Here is a 26,343-nt window from a genome sequence, read left to right on the forward strand (position 1 = left end):
CAGTGTCCCACTATTAGTGGGACACTGTAGATCCCCATGAAAATAGGTTGAAAAATAGAGTTGGGTTGAAGTGAAAAGTGGAGAAAATTACACTATGTATAACATTATAGTGTTGAGTTGGAGATGCCCTTAGTGAGACTTCTATTCATGCTATTTTATCGTCTTTATTAAAGGAACTTGATTAATAAAATTTTCTTAATGCTTCAAAAAAAAAAGTTTACAATTATTAAAAAATATAATTATTTATTTTATTAAATTATATATAATATGATCTATCATAATAGGTAAAAATCATAATAATATTCTAAAATAATTAGAAATATTTATATATAATATAAAAATACCTGTTATTGGTGAAAAAGATATAAGAGGTGAGCGACACTATTGGAGATGCTCCATAAAACTAGAAAAAATAATGCAAATAGAAAAGGAAAATGGATATCAAAATCAAAATTAAAAAGGAATGAATTGAATTTTTAAACTTGAAGAAACAAAAGAAAAAAAAAAAGTAAATAGGTTGGGAATTTTGTGTAATTAGTAAGTGGTGGTGGTGGTGGTGGTGGTGGTGGTGGTGGTGGTGGTGGTGGTGGTGGTGGTGGTGGTGGTGGTGGTGGTGGTGGTGGTGGTGGTGGTGGTGGTGGTGGTGGTGGTGGTGGTGGTGGTGGTGGTGGTGGTGGTGGTGGTGGTGGTGGTGGTGGTGGTGGTGGTGGTGGTGGTGGTGGTGGTGGTGGTGGTGGTGGTGGGAGACTTTTCTCTGTATCAAAATAGCAAATACAGTAGAACTTATATTCAAAAATACACTTGGGACCAAGTAAATTATATTCTAATTGAGAGGTTATAACTAAATAGAGTTACACTAGAAAAAAAATAAAAAAACTAAAAAATATCAATGTAATAATAATAACAATAAATAATTATTAATACTATATTATATTAAAATTATTTTAGAGTAAATATAATGTTTATACATATATTATAATTTGAAATAAAATTAATAATTTTCCATAAATAAATTTACAAAATATATATATATATTTTATTAAGATCTAATTATTCTTATATAGAGGTATACTTTGTTAATAGAGAATTTATAAAATGTATAATTAATTACAATTTAACAATTTAGAGGTTATTCTTATTTATAACTGGCTTAAATTAAAATTTAATTTTTTTATAATAAATTAGAGATTATTTTTGAATAGAATATCCTTAAATAGAGATTCTATTCCGCTTTAAGTTGAGAAGAATACTTTCTCTCTCTTACTTTTTGTTTTCTTCTCAAAAGAGCAAAAATAATATTTTGATATGTTTAACTTGACACAAGACGTGGTGAGACTTTTCTCTCTACCTACCAACATAGTAAATACTTTAAGTTGTTGAGAGGAATACTTTCACTCACTTACATTTTGTTTTATTCCCAAAAAAGTAAAAGTAATACTTATAACGTTTGACTTGACATAAGAGGTAATAGCTAAGAGTATAAGATATACCATATTAAGGGTATATTTGTCTTTAAAAATATAAGATATATATAAGTGTGACTATCACTTTCCTTTCATAATAGAATTTTTAGTGTTCTGCCATGGCTTTACCTTACTCGACCAAAATGCTTCAAGTTTGCCATGTCCCTCCGTTTACAGACTCACCCGGATCCAAGAAACACTTCTCTCTACCCTTAACATACTTCGATACCTTTTGGTTTAGATTTTTTCCAGTGAAACGTGTTTTCTTCTATTCTCTCCCTGAAACCAAAAACACTTTCTTCAACTCTGTTCTCCCAAACCTTAAACACTCCCTCTCTCTCACACTCCACTACTTTCTACCTCTAGCCGGAAAACTAACTTGGCCTCAAGATTCTCCCAAACCACTCGTTCTTTACACACCAGGCGACGTCGTTTCAGTCTCCATCGCCGAGTCTGATGCTGACTTTGACCTCCTCACCTCAAACAATGCTTTCCCTTCCTCCTTGCTTAGTCCTCTCGTTTCTTCTTTGCATGTTTCTGAAACAGGGGCTTCGGTAATAGCCCTTCAAATCACTGTTTTTCCTAATCACGGATTTTCTATTGGCATCACAGCCCATCACGCCGTTCTAGATGGGAAATCATCGATGATGTTTTTGAAGTCCTGGGCTTACTTATCTAAACAGAACCCTCCATTGTTGCCGGAGCTCACACCTTTTTATGACAGAACTGTTATAAAAGATCCATCTGGGTTTGACATGAAGTTCTTGAATTATTGGATTGGGAATCCTGGATCAACTTCCTCAGACTGTAGAAACAACCCAAAACCGTATGAATTCTATCAATTTCCAAGCTCGGGAGGACCCTCCGACTTATACCGAGCCACTTTCGAACTAAGCCGCTCCGATATTGATAAACTCCGGCAAAGGGTATCGTCTAATTGGGATAGTTCAAAACCAGAGCTTCAGTTATCTTCTTTTGTTCTTACCTACGCTTACGTCTTCTATTGCATCATCAAAGCTACAGAAGGTGATGAAAGTAAAAGGAAAGTTATTTTAGGATTCGTAGCTGATTACAGGAACCGTTTGACACCACCGGTACCGGAAAATTACTTCGGCAACTGCGTGAGATCCAAGTTCAGTGACGACATGAGGGAGCAAATGCATGGTAGCGAAGAAGATTCGTTGACTAGTGTGGTGGCGAAGACGAGTGGTTTAGTAAAAGAACTTGGGAAAGAAAAGGATTTCAAGAAAGAAGAGGAATTGTTGTTAAAGATGACTTCAAAACAGTCTGAAATTTCTTACTTTGTTGGAGTAGCAGGGTCACCAAAATTCGGGTTTTATGGCATAGATTTTGGATGGGGAAGGCCAAAGAAGGTGTCTGTGGTATCTTTAAGTAATGGGTCTATTTCAATGGCGGAGTGTAGAGATGGAAATGGCGGTGTTGAGGTAGGTTTGGTTTTGGAGAAGTATGAAATGGATGTTTTTGGTTCTGTGTTTGTAGCTGGCCTAAGCACCAATATACCTTAAAATTCTGTGATTGTGTGTATCAAATAAAGGCCATTTTCAACAAATAAAATAAGAGTTTACTCACTTTTCACTATGTTGCATAGCCATGAATCACCTGCTTAATGGAATTGAGCTAAATACACATTGATGATCCGCAACATTAAAAAGTTTATTTTTATATATAAAATATATGATTAAGTGATATGTTCCATGCGTTTGTATTCTCAGTCATTAGATGTTTCACCGATATTTTTGAATCCAAAATAATATATTTTGATGATCACAGATAAAAAAAAATGCTTCAAGAAAACCAACTTGAAAATCATAGCAGGTAGAGAATCAAGAAAGCCTAAAACTCCTGTGATTTTAGGAAACATAATATTTGTGTCATGACAGATGTTTTTTCTTTCTTTTTTTTTTTTTTTTTGAGAGAGAGAATGTGTCATGACAGATGTTGAAGAAAGAACTCTACTAGTTAAAATCTTATCATCATCATTTAAAAAAAAATAGAGCATTGCTATTAGGCACTATTGGTGCTGGTGCCTAACACCTTATTTAGATGTCACGTTGCGATTGGCTAGCGATACTCCCTAAAAGCTATTATATTAAATTATATGGGACTCGATACTTAATTGAATTAATAGTGATATTGACACATAAGAAGGTGTTAGGCACCACTAGTGCCCTTTAGCATTTCTCAAAAAAAATATAGGGTGTCCTTTGGTAAACATCCTCACCTTCGGAGGAAGGTTAACATACCATACTTTTTTCAACCAACCACAAAACTCAATTGAGGAAGAAGCACGATCGACACAATAGCAAGCCAATAACTACTCTTAGATCAATTTGTCACAAGTCGGTAAAAAAGGTCAAGGAATAGAAAAAATTGTTGCAACTTCATCTAGAGCAATGAGACTAGGGGTGGGCATCATCCAATCTAATCCAATTGAACCGAACCGATCCAATCCAATCCAATTACAAAAATTTGGATATCCAATTACAATTGGATTGGATTGGATGCTAAAAGTTGGATTTGATCGGTTATTGGATGCCAATCTCAAAATCCAATTAAAAACCGATCCAATCTAATTACATTTATATATATTAAAAAATTATTTATATAATAAAAAATATAATAAATATTTATTATATTTTTATTAGATTTTATTTGTATGTTGAATTTGTAACACTTGATTGTTTAGTGTATTTATTTTCATGATGTTTTGTTCTATTTTATTACTTAGAAATATTGTTGTTTTAATTATTTAAAACTTTTAACTACAATACACTAGTAAGAATAGTATGTTTATGAAGTATTAAACTTAAATAAAAAGTACTTACAAAAAAAAAACTTAAATAAAAAGTGATACTTAGTTTTTTTTACGTATTTTTCTATTTTTAAGATAATATTGAAATTTAAGTGTGTAATTGGATATCCAATTAAAAAACCGATCCAATCCAATTAGTAATTGAATTGGATTTTGAGATCTAATTGGATTGGATCAGATGATGATTTTCCAAATCCAATTACTAATTGGATTGGATCGGATGAGGAAAAAAAGGTTGGATTGGATCGGATGCCCACCCCTAAATGAGATTGTTGGAGTTTGACTCAAATTATTTATTTTTTTTATTTATCTATCTATATATGTAAAGTTACAATTTCTTTTTGGGTAATTATTAATTGTGGGAAAAAGAAAAGTCTTGGTGACCAAGTTTTGATGAGTCTTCTTAGGAAGATTTGGAATGTCTTGGGCTCCGTTTGGGGGAGCTTTTTAAAAAACTAAAATCACTTTTGGAAAAAGTTATGAGTTAATATGTGTTTGGTAAAATTTAAAAATAACTTTTTTAAAAATTTAAGTGAAATTTATAGCTCGTAGGAAAAGTTGGCCCACCCTAACTTTAAGATTTTAGCTTTTACGGGAAGCTACAATTTTGGTTTAATGAATTTTTCACTTATTCAATTGCCCTCATCTAATTTTAAAATTCCTCATTTACCAATTAATTTTAGGGTTTCTTACCTTCTTTCAATCTCATCCTTATTCAAAAAAAAAAAAAAATTCTTTGATCAAAAACTACTCAACATTCATCTTATTATTATTATTATTATTAGTAGTAGTAGTAGTAGTAGTAAAAGTCTAATTTATTATTTTATTATATAAATATTTAAAAGAATTAAATATTATTAGAAAAAAATTATCGTAATTTATAATATAATAAATAATATTTATAAATATATTAATATGTATAAAATTATTTAAATAAATTATTAATAACAAATGTCATACCTATTTTAGTAATTATATATTTAACAACTATTGAATCATTTAGCTTACCAAACACTTATATATAATTTTTTCAACTCACAGTTGTTTTAAAATTATATTACCAAATACTCAACTGCTTTTTCTCACAGCACAGCTACAACTGCTTTTTCTCACAGTACAGCTACAACTGCTTTTTCTCATAACACAACTACAGCTGCTTTTTCCCACAGCACAGCTGTGCCAAACTGGCCCTTAGTCCTCAAGCTGTCTTGATGCCTAAGTTTTGTAACTTTATAAATATGTGTTTTTTTTTTTTTTGTGTGTGTGTGTGTGTGTGTGTGTGTGTGTGAGAGAGAGAGAGAGAGAGAGAGAGAGAGAGAGAGAGAGAGAGAGAGAGAGAAAGAGAGAGAGAGGTATGGGTGTAGAGAAAAATAGTGAGTTTTGAAAAGAGAGGTGTGTGTGAGTTTGCTATGTGGTGAGAGTGAGTAAGAAGCAAATGGTGTATTGGGATTTGGGTGGAGAGATTGAAATAGAGAGTATATGTAATTTTGAAGTGATAAGTGAAATATATCTCTCTTTGTGGGTTTGGTAGTTTTACCAAACTGGGTAAATTTTCTTTGCTTCGTTTCTTTATTATTTCGCTACGCTTGAAGTTTATCATTTTTCCCAACAAGTGGTATTAGAGCCAAGGTTCAGATCAACACAGAAAATTTCAAAGATGGTGTCTTCCATAAAGTTTGAGATCAAACATTTTGATGGAAAGAATCATTTCAGTTTATGGCAGAGCACGGTGAAAGATGTGTTGGTATAACAAGGGCTCCTAAAGGCACTGCAAGGAAAGAAGCCTGAGAGTATGAGTGATGAAGATTGGGAGGAGTTATAGGAAAAAGCGATAAGCACTATTCGTTTAAGTTTGGCTACTGAATTAAAGTATTGTGTATTGAATGAAATATGTTCGTCTGAGTTATGGAAAAAGTTAGAAAAGTTTTATATGTCAAAATCCCTAATAAATAGATTATATTTGAAGAAATAATTATATGAGTTAAAAATGGTTGAAGGAGAAGATGTTAGGGATCATGTAAATAAATTTAATAAGTGCATAACTCAATTGTTAAGTGTAGAGGTCAAAATTGATGAAGAGGATCAATCTATTATTTTGTTGGCCTTTTTACCAAAATCATATGAGACATTAGTGACTATATTTTTGGTTGGAAAGACTACTTTACTGTAGATGAGGTGTCAACTGCTCTTTTAGAGACAGATAGTATCAAGCAACCAAGTGGTGTGTCTCATACTGATCAAGCTCTTGTGACAAGGTCAGAATCAAGTCGTGGTAGGAGTACATCGAGAGAAAGATATGATAATAGAAGAGACAATCACGCTTATTCACGCTCTTCGAGGGAAGTGGAGTGCTACTATTGTCACAAAAAGGGACATTTTAGGCGGAATTGTGAAGAGTTGACCAAGCATCTTGAAGCAATGAGAAATCAAGAGTGCAAAGACACGTTAGATTCCACAAATGTTGCTGGTGAAGGGTTTGAAAGTTACTCTGATGTTCTCTATCATAGCTGATTAAAATTATTCTGACTCTTAGATTTTAGATTCTGGTTGTTCGTTCCACATGTGCCTGTATAATGAGTGCTTTGACACTTACAAGGCATATGATGGATGTACTGTTTTGATGGGTAATGATTCTAGCTCTAAAGTTGTTGGAATAGGAACTATTAAGCTAAAGATGTTTGATGGTGTTGTGAGAACACTGGCTGATGTGAGACATGTTCCAACATTAAGGAGGAGCTTAATCTCTTTGGGAGTTTTGGATACTCGAGGTTGTATCTATTCCACAAAAGATGGTGAAATAATTATCTAGAATGGTGACTTGGTAGTTGTGAAGGGTAAAAAAGAGCGAAATTTGTATAAATTAGCCGGGAAGACTATTTTAGGTGGAGCTGTGAAGGTGGAGTCAAGTCACAAAAGGCATTCAACTAGTGTGAAAGAATGTGACAAGGTGGAGAAGACTCCAATTTCAGTTAAAAATTGTTTGAAAAAAGAAAACAATCAATGACAGATTGAAGAATGTGAAGACAAATGCTCAAGTGAAGTTCAATGAGAGTATGAATTTGGTGCATATATATACTCTTATTGATGTTTGAGTTGTGAGTTTAGAGAATTTAAGTCAAAGTGGAGATCGTTGGAGTTTGACTCAAATTATTTATTTATCTAAAGATGTAAAGTTGTAATTTCTTTTTGGGTAATTATTAATTGTGGGAAAAAAGAAAGTCTTGGTGACAAAGTTTTGATGAGTGTTCTTCAGGAAGATTTGGAATGTCTTAGTCCCCAAGCTGTCTTGATGCCCAAATTTTATAACTTTATAAGTTTGTGTTTTGTGTGAGTTTGGTATGTGGTGAGAGTGAGTAAGAAGCAAGGGTGTATTGAGATTTCGGTGGAGAGATTGAAATAGAGAGTATATGTAATTTGAAGTGATAAGTGAAATATATCTCTCTTTGTGGGTTTGGTAGTTTTACCAAACTGAGTAAATTTTCTTTGCTTTGTTTCTTTATTATTTCGCTGTGTTTGAAGTTTATCATTTTTCCCAACAAAGACCACGGATCATATTAAAGTCCCAATCCCTTGAATCATATCTAAGTTGGGACACCATACTTCCTTCACCAAGCAGGTTAGGTGACAACACAAGAAAGCTCGAAGGCATCAAGACCCAACCATCTTCATAAACTTTGATATCATTACTATCACCCACTCTCCAGATAAACCCAACATCAAACAACTCATTCCCCTATAAATATTCTTCCAGATGAAAGAGCCTTTTTTAGATTTAAACATGGAACCAAAAGGCTTATGCCTGTGATACAAGCTTTTAAGAACCCTAGCAGCAAGGGAATTTGGATCATCATAGAGATGCCAAGCTTGTTTTGCTAACATAACTTGGTTAAAAAGGTGCAAGTCTTAAAAACCCATACCACCATCTTCTTTATGCCAACAAAGTCTCTTCCAAGTACAACAATGCATCTTCTATTTAGAGTCATCACTACCCCCACCAAAATCTAGCACACATACCATGGATGTTATTCACAAAAGCCTTGAGGAGTTTGAAAGGCGACATCTTGTAAGTTGGAGTAGATTGGATGACATTCTTAATATGCACCTTGCAACGCACCATAGAAAAAGACTTTGCCTTCCAACCATTAAGTTTTTTCCAAATATATTAACTTTGAAATTATTAGATAATGCTTCAGTAAAAGTATTAAAAATGACTTCATATAGAGTTATTTTTTTTTAATGTGTCATTGTTTTATTTTATGTCTAGGTTTAATGTTATTTCTTTATTTATTTTTTTTTAATAATTATTTGTTAAAAATACAATCATATTCACCAAAAGCATGATAGTGAGAGAGGGAGAAGAACTTTGTTTTTTAATGTTTTTTTTTTTTTTTTTTGTAGTTTTGGATTCTTTGAGGAACAACTTTTAAGTACATTTTAGAGAGAGTGAGAGAGGGAGAAAAAGAAGAGAGAAATGAGGAGAAAAGTGATAGTGTTTTTAACAAATAATTATAAAAAATAAATAAAGAAAAATTTTATTTATACTTTCAAAACTTGTAAAAACACCTCATGTACTAGGTTTTTTTTAACTTTTTTCTTACAATTCATATTCTTTATAAATATACCTATCAAACAAAAATAAATTATATTTTAAATATTATGTCAAAAAAATTAAAATAAAAAATTATATAAAATTTTCTTAAAAAAAATAAAAAAATATACATGATTAGAAAAAAAAAATATAAAAATAAAATAAAAAAATAAGTATTAAAATAAATAATGTGAGTAAAAAATTTTAAAAAAATAATAAGAGTAATGTTAAAAAATTATTTAATTTTTTTTTAATAATAAAGTACTTATTATTTTATAAGGTGCTATCTCTTCATAATAAATAAATAAAAAAATATTAAATATGAACATAAAATAAAATAATCACACATACTTAAAAAAAAAATGACTCTATATAAAGTGTTTTTAATATCCTAAATTATTATATTTATTGTAATTGCATTAATATTTTTTTGGGGTTTATTTTTTGGTTTATTTTTTTTTTCTTTAAATTTAAATATTACCCTAGTAAGTAACTAGTATAAAATAGGGCATTTTACAATTTTGTAGACATTATTTTAATTAATTACAAAATATGTGCAAAAAAACTTATTATCATTTTCTCATACACTTTTATATATAATTTTTTTTTTCAATTTTTATTATAATATATATGTGGTAATAATTATTGATTAGTATATATATGGTAATATTGGTTATGTTTATCTTTATGTTTACAATTATAATAAACATACTAATAATATAAAACATTTTATATATGTATTTATTAGCTATGTTTATTTTTATGTTTACAATTATAATAAACATACTAATAATATAAAATATTTTATATATGTATTTATTTTATTTTCTATTAATTAAACATACTAATTTAATAAACAAAATAATAATATTCACATAAGTTTATTATATCACTCTACGTGTGTTATGTTTATTTTTTTAGTAATTTTTTAGAAAATAAATAATATATATATAAAAAAAATTGTTTATCTTTATCTTTTTCTTTATTTATTAATTGTGTCGTGTTTATTTTTTTTAATTAAATAATTTTTAGAATTTATAAAGTTATGTTTGTTTATTTATTTTTTGATGTAAGAATTATACTTCAATAAAAAACTTGTTCACTAACTCATTAGAAAATAATCAATATATAGAAACAATAGAAAGAAAATATACTTATTTTAGTATAGTATAAATTGACTATGTCTATTTTTATGTTTACAATTATAATAAACATACTAATAATATAAAATACTTTGTATATATATGTTTATTTTGTTTTCTATTTATTAAATATACTACTTTAATAAACAAAATAATAATATTCACATATGTTTATTATATCACTCTACGTGTCATGTTTATTTTTAGTAATTTTAAGTATTGATTTATATTTATATACATTAATGTTTATAATTTTAATATTGTATTTTATTAAAAAAAATCTTATTAAATTATAATAATTCAGACTAAAATAGATAATAAATATTTATCTTTTAATAAAAAAATATTTAACTTGTTTATTTTTATAAAACCGTTTAATTAATTTTACGAAATTGTTTATTTTGAGGTTTAATAAACATATTAAAAATATATGGTTTCATGTAATAAGTTTTCAAAATGTATAAATTTTTAAAATAACTTTTTTTTTTGCAAATTTTTTGTAATTATTTTATTTTTGTTGTACATTTATGAAAAAAGCCCTATAAAATATAGGAAGGAGTGGAAAATAACCTGACCCAATCAGTGTGTGAGGATTCATAAAAACAGTAGCATTTTGGACTCGTCTCTTATTCCTCACTCTCACTCTACTCTCACTCTCTCTCCGATCTCCGGCGAAGCCTCTGTTCTCCATCTCCTATTTCAGTTGCTGACTCTATCGCTCAGCTATAAGATTTTCCGAAAGATGTAATCTTTTTTCCTTAATTCTCATCTTATATCATATTTTGTAATCTTTGCCTTTTATTTGTTCTATTAATGGTTTCTTCATCCAATTTTGCTTCAAGTTGTCTCTTGAATGGTTTTTTGCCCAATTAAATGGGCAATATGTTTTATTTGCTGTTATATTTATGTAAATATATTTTTCCTGTGATCAAGCATTGCTGGGGTTCTCGAATTGGGGTTTAATGGTTATAAGTTAGCTGGGTTTGAATGCTGGGATTTATATCTCTTGTTTTCTCTGATTTGCTATATTCTTTTATTGCTTTGATGTGTTTTTAGGGTTTGCATTTGAAGCTTTGTTCTGTTTTCGATTTAACACGTAAGCGATACTGATTGGGGGAACATTCTCAAATTTATTGTACTAAGATTTGGGGCGCGATTGCATCTTCTAATCTTACTAGGTCACTGATTATGTTGAACAAATTTTCATGGGTTGTCAAAATAGCATTAATGTTTTTAGGGTTTTTTTGATAGTTCTTCTCTATTTACTATTTTATTGTATTACTGCTTCATATTTTGTGCTTGGTTATTATTCCAGAGTCCTGAGAACTCCACAATTGAACTTGTTTAAGAACTATCATCTCTTCATTATGTGGAACCGAGTATCACCTTTAGATTTGGTAGTGGCTTATATTGGTTTCTTGGCATTTGGGACAATTCCAATTCTGTTATTTTTACGTTCATATGGTAGTAATGTATGTGGTATTAAATGTGCTCTTATTTCCGTATTTTGACAGATATGGCCTTGCAGACAGCAAGTCCTCCTACTGCACCCAGCGCCCAAGTTGTTGGGAATGCTTTTGTCGAGCAGTATTATCACATTCTTCACCACTCTCCTGAGTTGGTATTTAGATTTTATCAGGATCCAAGTGTGATAGGACGGCCTGACTCCAATGGTGTAATGACATCAGCGACTACCATGCAAGTAAGATTCCTCAATGATATTTTGGATATCCTTTCGATTTTTTTCTTTTATTATTATTTGTGTGTGGTGGAGAAAGTAGAATAGGGAGAGGTGTATGGTAAGGTGCTTATATGTGGTATTATGTTCTCACACTCAACCAATGTGGAACATGAAGAAAGTATAATAGGGTGAGGTGTATGGTAAGATACATGCAGTTCTATCTTAAAACTAATTGGCTGAGAGGCGTAACCCATGCATTTTAAATATGGTATTATCTTCTCACACATTATCAATGTGGGACTCTTCTAACAATTTCTAGTCCTCAGAGGGAATTAATGTAGAAATTTCACAATCAACTGCTGATGGAATTTGTCTGGCCCCTTTTTTCTTTCTTAAAATAGGAAAAGATAGTTATTGAGTGTTGTTTGACATGACATACAGCTAATCCATTATTACTTTGTTTTTTCAATGGAACAGGGTATTGATGAGAAGATCCGTTCGATGAATTATAAGGAGTATAAGGCTGAGATAAAAACTGCTGATGCTCAAAAGTCTTATGAAAATGCGGTGATTGTATTAGTTACTGGATGCTTGACTGGCAAGGATAACTTGAAAAGGAAGTTTGCTCAATCATTTTTCCTCGCCCCACAGGACAGTGGGTACTTTGTCTTGAATGATGTCTTCAGGTACATAGATGATGGAGACCTCTTGGTGAATACTCCAGTTAATAAAGTTGATGATGCCAAGGTCCCATTAAACACTGATCCTGGTTAGTTGTCCCCTCCCCCTTTCTCTCTATCTCTCTCTCTCTCTATTTTTTTTTGTTCGTTTTCCCTATAATTATCGTTTCATGTTTTACATTGAACTCCTTTAAGTTTCATAAATGATGTTTGCAGAGTCAACTCATGTTCCTGCCCCTCCTGCACCAGTTCCTGAAATTGTTCATGTGGAAGCAGCAGATCAAAATGTTATTGAGAAAGCTCTTGATGCATCACACCATGACAGACAATTAATTATCGAGGAAGAATCTGTTTTCGAACCCCCATCTCATTCACATGAGAGTGATATACCTTTGGAGATTGAATCAGCTTCTACAACAGCCATAGATGATGCTCCAAAAAAGTCTTATGCATCAATTGTAAGTTGTCGACACAGTATTTTTTTCATTAAAAGAATTTTATGGTTATCATATTATTGTAATTTGGTATATGTGATTGTAGGTTAAAGTACCGAAAGGGAGTCCAGAACCGACTAGAGTTTATGTGCCGGTGAATGCATTACCTTCTATGAAAACAGTAAATCAATCTATTGGGTCGGCAGTCCCAGACCCAGTGCCTGAAACATCAGCCCCAAGTGGCACCAGTCCTCCAGAGAGTAGCAACGGCAATGAAGAAGGTATTCTTGTTGTCTTTGTTTCTTTTCTTGCTTTGATTTTATTTGGTTTTTACCTATATATAATTTTGCTTGTCATCTTATTTCTCATTGTTATATGTGTTTGCTCCCCAAATACTTGCAATCATACTTCTGAAAAGGCAACTGAAAATATTTTTTTTGTTTTGTTTAGCAGAATGAAATAATCAAACAACAATGGTTGGTTAGAACAAATACTATGGCTATGTTTGTACTTTTGTTTATTTATTTGCTCTTTCCTTTATCAAATATGAAGTGAACAATTTAAGTTTCTTCCAGTCTTCTGTCTCTCAAGATTAGCATTTTCTAATACATTTCGCCATTTGTTATAGTCGAGGGCTACTCTATTTACATTAGAAATCTGCCCTTATCTGTTACGGATGTTGAGCTTGAGATGGAATTCAAGAAATTTGGACCAATAAAGCAAGGAGGCGTACAAGTCAGAAATAATAAGGTACAACTCTTCAGTGTACTACTTAAAAGGTAGATTTGGATTTTTGACACAATATAATATCTTCAGTCCTTTTTTGTTTGTGATGGCAGCAACAAGGTTACTGCTTCGGCTTTGTTGAATTTCAGTCTTTAAGCTCCATGAATAGTGCAATTCAGGTGCGTTCACTTGGTAGTTTTTGATAAGTTTATGTCCAACTCTTCTTGAAATTTGATACATTTTTATTTAATTACCAGGATTTTACTGGGTGATTTGGTTTATAAGTTTTTGATTTTTCTCATGATGTTAAATTAAACAAGCCCTGTTACATTTATTTGGAATGAAAAGAATGACTGAATTTGCTCAATTATCATGGTTGTATGCATTATGAAAATAATGTTACACCCAGTTGTAGAACATTGTCATTTACTTTGTGGAATCATACTAGTTGTCTGCTGCTGATCTTGATTGCCAAGTCATTTACCTAGGAAACTTTTGCATCAAGGTGAGCTCTGTTTTTGTTTTGATTCTGATTGTTTGGAAAGTTGATGATCGTAGCCATCTTTATTTTGGTTGAGATGTGTAATATCAGCACCTTAGTTTCACGACCAATCCTATGGTCAAATCAATACAAACATAATTGTTGCACAACATGGTTCAAATATTGCTCATGCTGTATGTTGTAATGTTTTGATTGACCATATGGGAGGCAGGAGTGTATTTTGAAATTAGTTTTTTTTCACTGTTAAGAACAACCAAGTAGTCTTGTTCTTTTAACCACCTTACGACAAAGCACTTGTTGAAAGCTTGAATGAGTGCTTGTGTTAATTCAGCCCTGTATCATTGAAAACTTTGAACCGTCTGTTTCAGGCTTCACCAATCAATGTCGGAGGACGACAAGCTGTTGTTGAAATAAAAAGAACCACTACTCGAGGTAAGTTCTGAGCACTTGAAGCCTTCTTCACTGGATTAATCTTCGTAACAAACTTTTCAAAGAATGTTTACATGTGGTGTTACTGTTGTATGTCTTCCTTTTAGTATCTGAAGACAACCCTCATTTGTATTTTGCTTTATAATCTTTGCTTCTTGTAGTTGGTGGTAATGGAAGAGGCAGCAGGTTCCCTCCAGGAAGGGGTGGATTCCGGAGCGACAGCTTTAGGAGTCGTGGAAATTATGGTGGTGGTCGGAGCTTTGGTAGAAATGAGTCTACTAGCAGCAGGGGTGAGCACTCTGGTCGAGGTAGGGGTTCAGGCGGGCGTGGAGGAGATGGTTATTATCATGGTAGGGGAAGAAGCAGCCGTGCGAGCGGACCAAAACACAATACTGTAGCAGGCTTAGCATGAATTTTTTAATTTTATTGTCGAACTGGCTATTTAGTAGTAGTAGCATTAGTAGTAGCATTATTAGTAGTAGTAGTATTAGTAGTAGAATTAGTAGTAGTAGTAGTAGAATTAGTTGGAGTAATATTAGTAGTAGTAATATATTTTTTTTTATATATGGAAGTGTGCCTCCAAACCAGGAGGTCAATATAGTAGTAATAATATTATTATTATTATTATTTGTAGTAGTAGTATTAGTAACATTGAATTGAAGAGGCACTGTTTTTGCTGTAGTTTTCACTTTTTCCATTTTTATTTAGTAAAGAAAGTTTTTCCTAGGGCAGCTCTTTTCCTCCATGAATGTAGCTTTGTAGGGATTTCGAGCTCCATTTTTATGGAATTGATGGAAAAATAAATTAGTTTTAGTTTCTAGTTTTATTCTGTTTGGTAGAGGAGAAAAGTGGGGAGGAAAGAAGGAAATGAGAGAAAAATAGATAGAAGCAAATTTGAGATTGTTGGTTAAAAGAAAAAGGAGTGGAAAATAGAGAGAAAAATATTAGTAGGTTCTACCAAAATGAATGGAAATATTTAAAATAAAATTAATAATATGGAATAATAAATAACATAAATATAATTTTTTTTTTGTTCTTCCACTTTTCAACCTAATACCTAATGATTAAATGGTGTTTGGTATTATTTTTCGTTCTTTGTTTTTAATAAGTAATTTTAGAAATGAGAATTTTTGAAGTTTTCAAACTACAAATGGCGTTGATTAGTGTTTTCTACAAATAATATTGATAAAAAAAAAAAATTAAACAAAAAATAATATTTTATTGTGTTCAAAATTTTTATTTTTGCAATTTTGTTTTTTTGAAAACTATTTTTAAAAAATAAGACCGTACAAGTTTAATTGTTTTCAATTTTTTTTTTCTATTTTTAAAAACAAAAAATACTTTTTTAATTATGATGTTAAACATGCATTAATTTTCTCATTTTTTTTTAGATTTTCTTTCTCTTTAATATTTTTCATTTCTCCTATTTTCTTGGAATTTTTACATACATTGTTATTTTTTCTTTAATTTAAACTTTTATACGGTTATTTCTTTAAATTTTATTTTTATAAACATTTTTAAACTAATATACAATTAAACTTATTTACATATTATACGGAGGATGTATCACTTATCTCCATTATTTTCTCTTTTTTATTTTTATTTTCCCCATTTTGCATTGTTAGTCTTTTTTTTTATCTTTATTCCTCTATTTTTCTGTGATTTTGAATAATGATTATTAGTTGTTCTCGTTCGAATTTGTTTCCATCTCCAAAGAAACCTAAAAAAGAGTACCAAATCATCGAAACCCAAAATAGTTGTACAGAAACAATTTAATTCTCCTAATAAAAAAACAAAAATTGGTAATGATAATGGTGAGCCATCTTTTAAGTGTCTTTTTTCCTATGTTTGGTGATGTTAGGAAGACTAAAGAAATAAAATTGATAATGATGATAATTTAGCTACTGATAATCTCCAGGTATTTTTGATTTTTGGATTTAAAGCAAAATAAAAATTACATACCGTGGTCTCTTGCAATTTGCATAAATTCTTCCAACAATTATGATATCTGCTTAGCTCACTTGCCACTTGGCCATTTGCAACCATATCATGACACGTATACGCATATGTCTCATCTGATACACGTGGCATTAACCCATATCACTACAACAACTGCCCCAATTTTCCACAAACCATAAAGTAGCTCTTCCAATCCAACTTCATCCACTTGCCATGTCCTTTATTTTTTCTCTCTCCCAATCTTTTCTAATATTTTTCCTTTTTGTGTGTCTTCATCTCCAATGTTTAAATTTTTTAATTTCGTATTTTATTAAGCATGTGAAAATATGTGATTGTGTGAAATAAAAAAAAGAAAAATATACGATTAAAAGTGAAAAGTGTTTTACTATTGTTGTCCCTACACAATATATTTAAGAGTCTCACATTTTTTAATTTAATAATAATTATTATAAAAAACTTTCAAATAATATTGTGCACTGTCTAATAACAATGATCTTTGCTATTATCTAATGGGATGACTTTCTCTTTAAATAGTAATTATTTTAATTTCTTCATTCAACATTGGAAATTAGTTGTCCCAACTCAAAAGCACAACTGAAATTTAATCAATAATTAATTATATAATCATCCAAAATAATAATCATTTTGTTTTCCCGTAGGATTCACTATATATAAATATAGTATTAATTTAACAGTCACATGCCCAAGTTGATATTATTCTATTAAACAATACATGAACATGGTATGATGTGGGATTATCCTTCACATTATATAATCACTATTTTATTATTTTGTTTAACATCAACACACCGCCATTAACATTTTAAATACACAAAGTTTCATATTGATTTGAGAGAATAATATATATTACTTGTTATCGTACTAAAAGGGTATATATATATATATATAAAAAAAAAAAAAAGACAGATTAGATTTATTTTATTTGCCAAGTGAGTATTCAAATCTTTTAAATTATCTTCTGAACTTCCAAGATCCACTTCACATTGCTTAAAAGTACAATTTTAAATTTCGAAATCCTTTAAAATATTATTGCAGATGAAATTGTATATAATTTCACACGTATGGTTACTTTACTACGGTGTATTATAATCCTTGAACGTTATAAAAATAATATTATAAACCAGCAAATTGGAGTCGGACTCCAAATTCATTGGCCCCTGTATTTATTAATCTAGACCTATTTATATAATTATATATATATATATATAAAAAAAAATATGAATATGTGCTTCGATTAATTTTAAAATAATTTTTGAAGTTGAAATTTTCAATATACGTTTTTTCCCTAATTAATTAATTAATGTTCAATAATAATATTTCTTTCTCCACTTTACTCAATTTCAACTTAGTTTATCAATAGATTTTATCTATATGTAAATATTAGGCATTAACAACATGTAATTTTATCAATTTCACTCTAAATTATCTAAATAGTTGTTACTTAATGCACTCTAAATTTGCATAAACTTGTTTTCAGTTTATGATGTTGCCAAAAAAAAATATATATGATTGAATTTTGGAACAATCTGCATAGATTCTGCATTTAAAAACTAGAAAATTGGTTGATATGGTTGTAAATAACAACACAACGCAGTTTTTTTATTACTTTACTTGCCATTTATAAATCTGTAAGACTTACTGATATATTTAATGAAGACCTAATGTAAAAATACTTTTTTTAAGAGATGTAAAAATGCCTTTTTAAAAATATCAATTTTGTTTGAAGAGAAAGTATTGTTTGAACCATTTTGTATATAAAAAGTAAAAAATAAAAGAGTATAATTTGAATCTTATGTGTCTATTTAATAAATTTTTGTTAAAAAATAGATCTTTCAATTTTATTTTATTTTTTTGAAATGTTAGATCTTTCAATTTTATTGCTTCAAATTTAATTAAGTGAGCTTTTATTTAATGGTATTAAACTTCTTTAATATCAAATAATATTATTTGTAATCATCATTCATTTATATAATTACTTTCTTCATAAAAAATGAAATGAAATGATTTAAATAATATTATAAACAAAAAATAGGAGTAAATAGCAAATACTATTTTAAACTTTATATTTTGTAAAAATTATAGAGTGGATCCTCTATTTTATTAAATGAATAAATAGATTTGTATTTTTTAAAATTGTACAAATTAGACCTTGAATTAATTTTTAATCAAAATAAAAATTAATAATAATTCGAAAGGTGTTATGATAAAACTGTAGTTAAATTTTCTACATCTATTCATGTTTATCATTGTTACATTAAAAAAAATATCAAAAATTGAGCTTAAAATCTTATTTGTAATTTTTTTAAAAATACAAATTTTATTTCATTATTTAATAAAATAAAAAATTTAATTACTAAATTTTACGAAATACAAGTGGTAAAATATACAATTATTGTGTTGAAAGAAAAAAAAAAAACATAGCCCTAAAACCTAATGAATGAATTTTAACTAAAACAATATATAAAAAAATATAATCTCCAGCTAAAATTAGATTAAAATATTATTTTCTTGAAATTCATATTCAATCATGATAACTTCTCTTCCAAATCTCTAATAGGACACTACATAAATTAATAATTTTTCTACTCAACCAAACAAGATATATGATATGATAAAGCAAGGTCTGTCTCCATCTCTCTCAATTTCTATAATCTGTCCTTAAAATTACCATCCTATCCTTTTTGATAGCTGTCTGGCTCCCCGAGCGATTAGCTCTTTAAAAGGGAAATTTGAAAATATATACTTAAAATACTTTAAAATTTTTTCCCTAAATCCATAATACCCTATATTCCCCATATATGACTACAATACCATAATCCCCGTAATACCCCTGTCATTTGAAATTCCAAACCCAAACCGTGCCTCTCTCTTCCTCTCGCCCAAACCCACGGTGAACCCATCCCAAACCGTGCCTCTCTCTTCCTCTCACCCAAACCCACGGTGAACCCATCCCAAACCGTGCCTCTCTCTTCCTCTCGACGCAATTGTGACCACCACGGAGATCCACGAAGGAACTCCATCTCGACCGAACCACCGTGAGCACGAGGAAATCCACCACAACAATGTCGGGCAAGGTATTTTTCATTTTTCATGGTATTTTTCATTTGTTTAATTGTTGATTTAGGGTGAAAATGCTTTTTCTTGATAGATTTAGGTTCTGTGATTTTGTGTGTGATTTTAGGGTGTGATTTAGTGTAATTTCATCAAAGAAGATGAAGGCCCGATGTTGGGCCCGATGGGGCCCGATAGGTGGGCCCGATGGGGCCCGATAGGGTGGGCCCGATGGTAGAGGCCAAAATACTGAAAATCCTATATGGCCCGATGGGCCCGATAGTTGGGCCCGATGCCTTTAAAATTGGGCAAATTTTTGTTCTTGGGTCCGATGGGCCCGATGGCCCCGACAGTCGGGCCCGATGGTGTGGCCCGATGGTAGGGCCTGGGCAATTTTTTATTCTTCGGTCCGATGGGCCGATTATATGGCCCGATTGTAGGGCCCGATGTCCTTAAATTGAGCAATTTTGTTCGTGCGGGCCCGATAGTCTTTTTTATTATTATTTTGATTTTTTTTTTAATTATTAATTATGGTTTACTTTTAATTTTTTATTAAATGTTAATTATGGTTTTAGTATTAATTATTAATTATTGTATTATTAATTATTGGTTTACTTTTAATTTTTTATTAATTATTAATTATGGTTTTATTATTAATTATTAATTATTGTATTATTAATTATTGGTTTAATTTTAATTTTTTATTAATTATTAATTATGGTTTTATTATTAATTATTAATTATTGATTTACTTTTAATTTTTTATTAATTATTAATTATGATTTTATTATTAATGATTAATTATTGTATTATTTTTTATTGTTTTATTATTTATTAATTTTTTACTAATTATGAGTTATTAATTATTAATTAATGTTTATTATTAATTATTAGTTTTTTACTAATTATTAATTATTAATTTGTATTATTTATTAATTATTGTTTTATTATTAATTATTATTTTTTGTATTAATTTTTATTGTCTTATTAATTTTTTATTATTTATTGATTATGATTTTATTATTAATGATTAATTATTGTATTATTTTTTATTGTTTTATTATTTATTAATTTTTTACTAATTATGAGTTATTAATTATTAATTAATGTTTATTATTAATTATTATTTTTTTACTAATTATTAATTATTAATTTGTATTATTTATTAATTATTGTTTTATTATTAATTATTATTTTTTCTATTAATTTTTATTGTCTTATTAATTTTTTATTATTTATTGATTATTGTTTTATTATTAATGATTAATTGTTGTTTATTTATAGGTTTAGGGTGTAATATAATTTTTTTTTTCAGTCTTCCAAAGTTCCACGACTTTTACTGCCAGTGTCTGAACATTACACTGGTCGTGTTACTTGGCGGGGCGGTAGTTACTATTACCCCAAAGTAAAAGCCAAGTTTGTACAAATGCAGTTGTTGGAAAGGGTGAAGGAGGAATCCCCTTTCAACAATTTTTTTGAGAGAGAGCCATTAGCGTTTTCAGGTGCTCTTATCCATCAGCTCTTCATGCATAAGATAAAATCAGATAAAGATGATGAGGTGCATTTTTATATTGCAAAGAAGAGATGCCGATTCGGCCGAACTGAGTTTGCCTTGGTGACTGGGCTTAATTTGTTACGTGGACCGACTGAGGCTGAGGTTTCGGAGAGGGCGACGTCAGATCGTTTGATAGTAGAATATTTTAATGGGGATCCATCTATCAGCATTGGTCGTACGCGCGCCGTCTTCGAGAGTTGCACCGAGAAGGATGATTGTTACAAGTTGGGTTTGGTGTCGTTCGTGATGGGTGTTCGACCGGGAAAGAAGAGAAGAACTCGGTTCCCCCATTTATCATTAGAATGGTTGAGGACCTCCCTTTTTTCTACAATTACCCGTGGGGAAAATTTCTTTCAACTTGTTGAAAGATACTTGGAGTAAGGACTTCGTACAAAAGAAAAAGCATATGGATGAGAAGATTGTGAAGGGAACGACTCAGAAGGAGTCAAAGTATTCGGCCTATGGATATGCTGTAGCATTGCAGTATTGGGCTTATGAGTCCATCCTCGAGCTTGCTGAGAAATTCGCAATCAGAAGATCGCATCGCTTTCCCCGAATGGTGAACTGGGAGAGTAAGGATGCCCCACTCGGGAAAGAGGAAGTCATCAGATTATTTGCAAAAAAAGTGAGTTTGTTAATTCATTGCATTTGCTTACGTTTATTTATTTATTTTATTTTAATTTAAGTCTAATAATCAATTTGTTATAATTTGCAGTTGACAGTGTACTCCGTGTTATGTCCGCGGAGTAATGAGGCCGAGTTTTTGAGCCACGTCACTGGAGGTGAGGCGCCTCTATTTGTGGATATGGAAGAATTGGTTATTGGCGATGATGGCCAGCCTACTCAGGATAGTTTGCGCAGCCAAGCTTCAAAGCTTGCACTCACGCTAGAACAGCGAGCGGAGGAAGCTGGAATCTTCAGAGATGATACACCACCACATTCTCCACCATCAGGGGCCCGTTCTGTTCCACCGTCTGCCTCAATGCCCGATTCTGCATCTATGCCGCAGTCAGCATCTATTCCCAGCACCTCACAGCCTCAGGTGCCAATATCTTCTGCCATATTGGCAAGATTGGAGCGTGTTGAAAAGGAACAGCTTGCTTTGAAGCAAGGCCAGACTGATATTTTGAAAGGGCAGAATGAGATAATGGGTTACTTGAAGACCCTATTGGCTCTTATGGGAGATCAGAGAAGGCCCAGCGCAGAGGCAGAGCCACAGCCAGACGCCGTGTCTCCAGGAGATGAGTTCATTCTTCCGAATGATTACAGACCTAATGATGAGGAAGATGTACTCCGGACACCTCAGAACATGTCGGTCACGTCCATTGGAGATACCCAAGATTCGCAGGTTCGTGTTTTAGAGACCGTTCCAACACCGGTGGAGAAGAGAACGAAGAAAAGGCCAAGGTGGTTTGACGAGTACACTGAAATGAAGAAGAAGATGAAGCCATCAACAACCAATGTGAATGTTGACCCACTTCGGCCGTTGATGAGAAGCTACTACATAGTTTTCGAAATTGGTTAGTGGGAACCATCGGAAACAAGTATCCGAGGGACGTCTTCACCGGTCTGTGTGGCGTGGCTTGGTTCTCGACCCTAAATACAGACAAACTATGGCTTTCTGATGACGTAAGTTTATTAACTAAGTATTATATGTTGTTATTTACTGCTTTTTACCGTTGTTATTTGTTTTTTTTTTTAATGTTGTTATTTACTGCTGACTTATTTATATGTGCTGTGCAGCATTTGGATGCTGCTTTCCATATGATGAGGAGGAGGCAACACTTCTCCCGGAGTTGTACCCACGTAAGTGTACTGTGATGCCATCTTGGTTTACCTCATCGTTGAGGGGTCGGTGGGATGCTTGGAAGAGCAATACTGACCATGATGGTTTTGTTTGGGATGAGTCCATCTTGGAACTCCTTCGTGGGGATCCAAACCAATTTTTGCCTTCTTGGAAGGGTATGGAGTGCATATACATGTCCATGTTCTTGAACAGACCGGAACATTGGATCGCTATGGAGGTCAATCTTGAGTTGTGGAAGATATTCCTCTTCGATTCGAGTCTTGGATCTCTAACGAAAGACGAACTGAATTCGCTTATGGATGTGTGGTGCCCTTTACTAGCCAAATTGGTGGACCAGTGTGGTGTATGTGACACTCATTACATGGTGATGGTCCCTCAAATGACAGCCTCCGAAAGTCGGGTCGGACCACTTCGGCAGGAAATGATGGACAATAAAGTTGTACCTCAGACAAAATCGAGGTAATTTAAATGCATTTTTTTTATAGTATGTTTATTAATTAACAAAAAAATTTTATAATATTCTCTATGGTTTATTAAATTTGGCGTTTACCTACTATTGCAGCGGCGATTGTGGAATGTACGTCATAGAGCATATTGAGCATAAGTTATTGGATCTACCATTCGATGGAGTACATGATCAGCATATGTCGCTCTTTCGGCAGAGATGGGCAGTAGATTTATTCTACCGTAACTTGGCATGAACTTTAGATGTTTAATTTTTTATATTTGTTGAACAATGTTTACTTTTACACTTTTCAATTTGAACAAACTACTTTCACTAAAATTATTTTATTTTATCAGTAGAACTTGTTTTTGGCTCAGATTTTTAACAAAGTTTAGAAATAATGCAATACGAAATACGTAACAGTACAACACATGTTCATGCCACAAATTAAAAATATTTTACACCATAAATATAAATAACATAATAGTCCAGTGCATCACAATACTAATAAACTAAAAATTTATGTTAAACCTCGGTAGGTGCAAGTGCTTCTGTTGTGTCCCGTGGCACCGCACTTGCTACATTTTCGTGATTTTATAATCCTTTCACCATTACAAGCAGTTCGGTTGTTCTTAATTCTTCCAACCTTTTGCTTCTTGGGTCGCCCTACCGGTTGCTTCTCAACAGTGCACTCCAACCGTCATGTTCTTTATGTCATCGAGTAATTCCCAATCATCCTCGTCACCAACCGGCATAATTGTTCCTTCGTATGTTCTCCTCCAATATTCGGTTGTGTAATATGGCGAGCATAGTGTGTACACGCTAATACTTCGCTCCCGAGATGCGGCACATGCATGAGGACAAGGAAACTTCATGCACCGGAACAAGCCGCAAGTGCAACTCTTTCCCCGCAAGTCCACTACGCCACCGTGAGAATCTGTTCTTCCGGTGTGAACCCGCAACGTGTAAGGCCCGCATGAGTCAACGTTCAAAACCGACCTTTTTCAAAATGCAATGCCAAGTCCTCCTCCATTTCGGTGCTAGGGGTTTCGTCCACTTGTCGGCTTTTTCTTTTCGTGAAGCAAACCACTTCGGACTTTGGACCTCGGGAATGCTACAAAGAAGAAGTGATCGGGAAGCCTCTTGCATCCTTAGTTGTGTTGTTGAAGCTCTCGGCCAGTTGCTCGTCATTACATTGTAACGTACCCCGGAAAGTACGACCGAACCCATTTTTCAAATCCGATTTCCTCAAGATATTTTGCAACCGCCGGATTCATTGCCCGAATGTTCTCAAATTCTCTCGTGAAACTCTGATCTTGAATACGTGTACGCACACGTGTAAATGTGATTCGTGAAGACGTCAGTCTTGAACTTGTGGTTCACGTTCATAATAATGTGGTGGTAGCATGCACCGTGGTGTGCATCAGGGAACACGATATCCAAAGCACGAACAATACTTTGATGCCTATCCGAAACAAAAGCTAAGTTCTCAACATCACCAATCGTTTCTTTCAATTTTCTCATAAAATAGGTCCAGGAATTGTGGTTTTCACTGTCAACTATAGCAAAAGCTATCGGAAAGATATGACTCCCTGCATCCAAAGCCACTGCACACAACATTTGCCCACCATACCTAGTCTTCAAGAAAGACCCATCAACGCATATAACAGTCGACAAAACTTAAACCCCCGAATAGAAGGACCCGCAGAGAAGAAACAATACTTGAAGCGACCATCTTCTACCACAAAATCCGTGATGGTACCCGGATTCCGCAACCGTAGCATGTGCAAGTAACTAGGTAATAAAGAGTACGAATCTTCGGGTGTACCCCGAGTCGTGTATTGCCTTCTCTCGCACCTCCATGCCTTTTCGTAACTCATTTGGATCCCGTAATCCTTGTGCATACTTTTTCTTATATCGAGGGCAACCGATCCGAGCCGTCGGTTGTGAACTTATCCTTAATTAGATGGGCAACTATTACAGGTGATGCTTGACGGTTATCTTTTCCTCGAAGATCAAGGGAACATGTATGTACATTATGAAATGTACTCACCTCAAACATGTTAGAAAGTACGTTCTTCTTCGCTCTTAATCTCCACCCACAATCTGTATCCTTACATGTGACGTACCAAATATCAGTACCGGACTTCCTAACGTAGTAGTCAAACCCTTTCTTCATTGCATACAGGCCAACAACCATCTTTAAATGCTCTTTGTCTCTAAAAAACTTTCCCACATGTAACTCCCCGCCTGGTGTGCCACCCGTAGATATATAATGACTATGATCCTCGATGTCTTCTCTTGTATACATTTTCTCCTTGAATTTACCGTAACTTGTCGAAGAAGAAAATGGATCGCTCCATCCGATCACATTGGTACCTCGAGCATCAGGTAGGACCACTAACATCATTGGTCTCTCTACCATTATTAGGACTGTCTTGTCGCAGTTCCTCAAGCATGACCGGTTTCGCCCGGACGACTACTACTAGTACTGTGTGTTTGGCAATTTTCTCTACGGGGCATTCTTTTATGTGTCGGTGGCCTCGGTGGCCTCGGTGGTATTTGGTACGATAGTGGAGTCAAGTTCAAAGGTACAAAGAACAGGGCCTCTCGTACCTTCGTCGTCTCTTACGCCATCATTGCCCTCAACATAATATTCGTGTCTGGACCATCACAAAAACCATCAATGAAGGGCATTTGTGCTACAATATCAGCACTCGGCATCATAGTGTTTAATTCAGGTAATACATCCGCAACCAACACCTCTGGATTTGTTTCTGGAACAAAACTCCCAACCTCGCTACGATTATCCTTAACAGAACTTGGTGTGGGACTAGGATCAACCCAAACATTCTTCTTTAACAAAGTCACAAACAAAGGAATAAATTCATCAGGCTTCTTCGCAAGTGTAGATAAAAAGTACCTTGCACGCTTATCATTTCGAATAACTTCAGCAGGATACTCATAGCCTTTCCTGTACTTGTAATTTACTTCCAATTTCAAGTCATACTCCGCTTTGTCAACATC

The 26,343-nt window shown here is 32.5% G+C and overlaps 3 protein-coding genes across 3 annotated transcripts; all 3 read left to right on the plus strand.

Annotated features, from left to right (window-relative positions):
* The first annotated feature begins 1,544 nt into the window (after nt 1–1,544).
* On the plus strand, nt 1,545–3,106 carry LOC115698797 (phenolic glucoside malonyltransferase 1). The gene has a single exon (XM_030625980.2). It carries the CDS (start codon nt 1,583–1,585, stop codon nt 2,987–2,989), a length of 1,407 nt encoding a protein of 468 aa, XP_030481840.2. The 5' UTR covers nt 1,545–1,582; the 3' UTR covers nt 2,990–3,106.
* Nucleotides 3,107–10,589: 7,483 nt separating this feature from the next.
* Nucleotides 10,590–15,204, plus strand: LOC115701339 (nuclear transport factor 2). Its single transcript, XM_030629109.2, has 9 exons — nt 10,590–10,770; nt 11,541–11,728; nt 12,185–12,476; nt 12,604–12,845; nt 12,928–13,102; nt 13,450–13,571; nt 13,661–13,726; nt 14,418–14,481; nt 14,640–15,204. The coding sequence occupies exons 2-9, from the start codon at nt 11,543–11,545 to the stop codon at nt 14,888–14,890; spliced, it is 1,398 nt and encodes a 465-aa protein (XP_030484969.2). The 5' UTR covers nt 10,590–10,770; nt 11,541–11,542; the 3' UTR covers nt 14,891–15,204.
* A 5,731-nt stretch (nt 15,205–20,935) lies between these two features.
* On the plus strand, nt 20,936–22,537 carry LOC133030639 (uncharacterized). The gene is made up of 4 exons (XM_061103443.1): nt 20,936–21,293; nt 21,376–21,689; nt 21,780–22,416; nt 22,500–22,537. Exons 1-4 carry the CDS (start codon nt 20,936–20,938, stop codon nt 22,535–22,537), a joined length of 1,347 nt encoding a protein of 448 aa, XP_060959426.1.
* The last annotated feature ends 3,806 nt before the right edge of the window (nt 22,538–26,343 follow it).

This window comes from Cannabis sativa, chromosome 8, assembly GCF_029168945.1.
Source record: "Cannabis sativa cultivar Pink pepper isolate KNU-18-1 chromosome 8, ASM2916894v1, whole genome shotgun sequence".
NCBI lineage: Eukaryota > Viridiplantae > Streptophyta > Magnoliopsida > Rosales > Cannabaceae > Cannabis > Cannabis sativa.

Bases quoted from the DNA above. Each gene is read 5' to 3' on its own strand.
- LOC115698797 (XM_030625980.2), top strand. From the start codon at position 1,583: ATGGCTTTACCTTACTCGACCAAAATGCTTCAAGTTTGCCATGTCCCT.
- LOC115701339 (XM_030629109.2), top strand. From the start codon at position 11,543: ATGGCCTTGCAGACAGCAAGTCCTCCTACTGCACCCAGCGCCCAAGTT. The intron at 13,572-13,660 runs GTACAACTCTTC...TTGTGATGGCAG, and splicing joins TACAAGTCAGAAATAATAAG to CAACAAGGTTACTGCTTCGG. The intron at 14,482-14,639 runs GTAAGTTCTGAG...TGCTTCTTGTAG, and splicing joins AAAAAGAACCACTACTCGAG to TTGGTGGTAATGGAAGAGGC.
- LOC133030639 (XM_061103443.1), top strand. From the start codon at position 20,936: ATGCAGTTGTTGGAAAGGGTGAAGGAGGAATCCCCTTTCAACAATTTT. The intron at 21,294-21,375 runs GTTTGGTGTCGT...AGAATGGTTGAG, and splicing joins GGATGATTGTTACAAGTTGG to GACCTCCCTTTTTTCTACAA. The intron at 22,417-22,499 runs GTGTTTTAGAGA...ACTGAAATGAAG, and splicing joins TACCCAAGATTCGCAGGTTC to AAGAAGATGAAGCCATCAAC.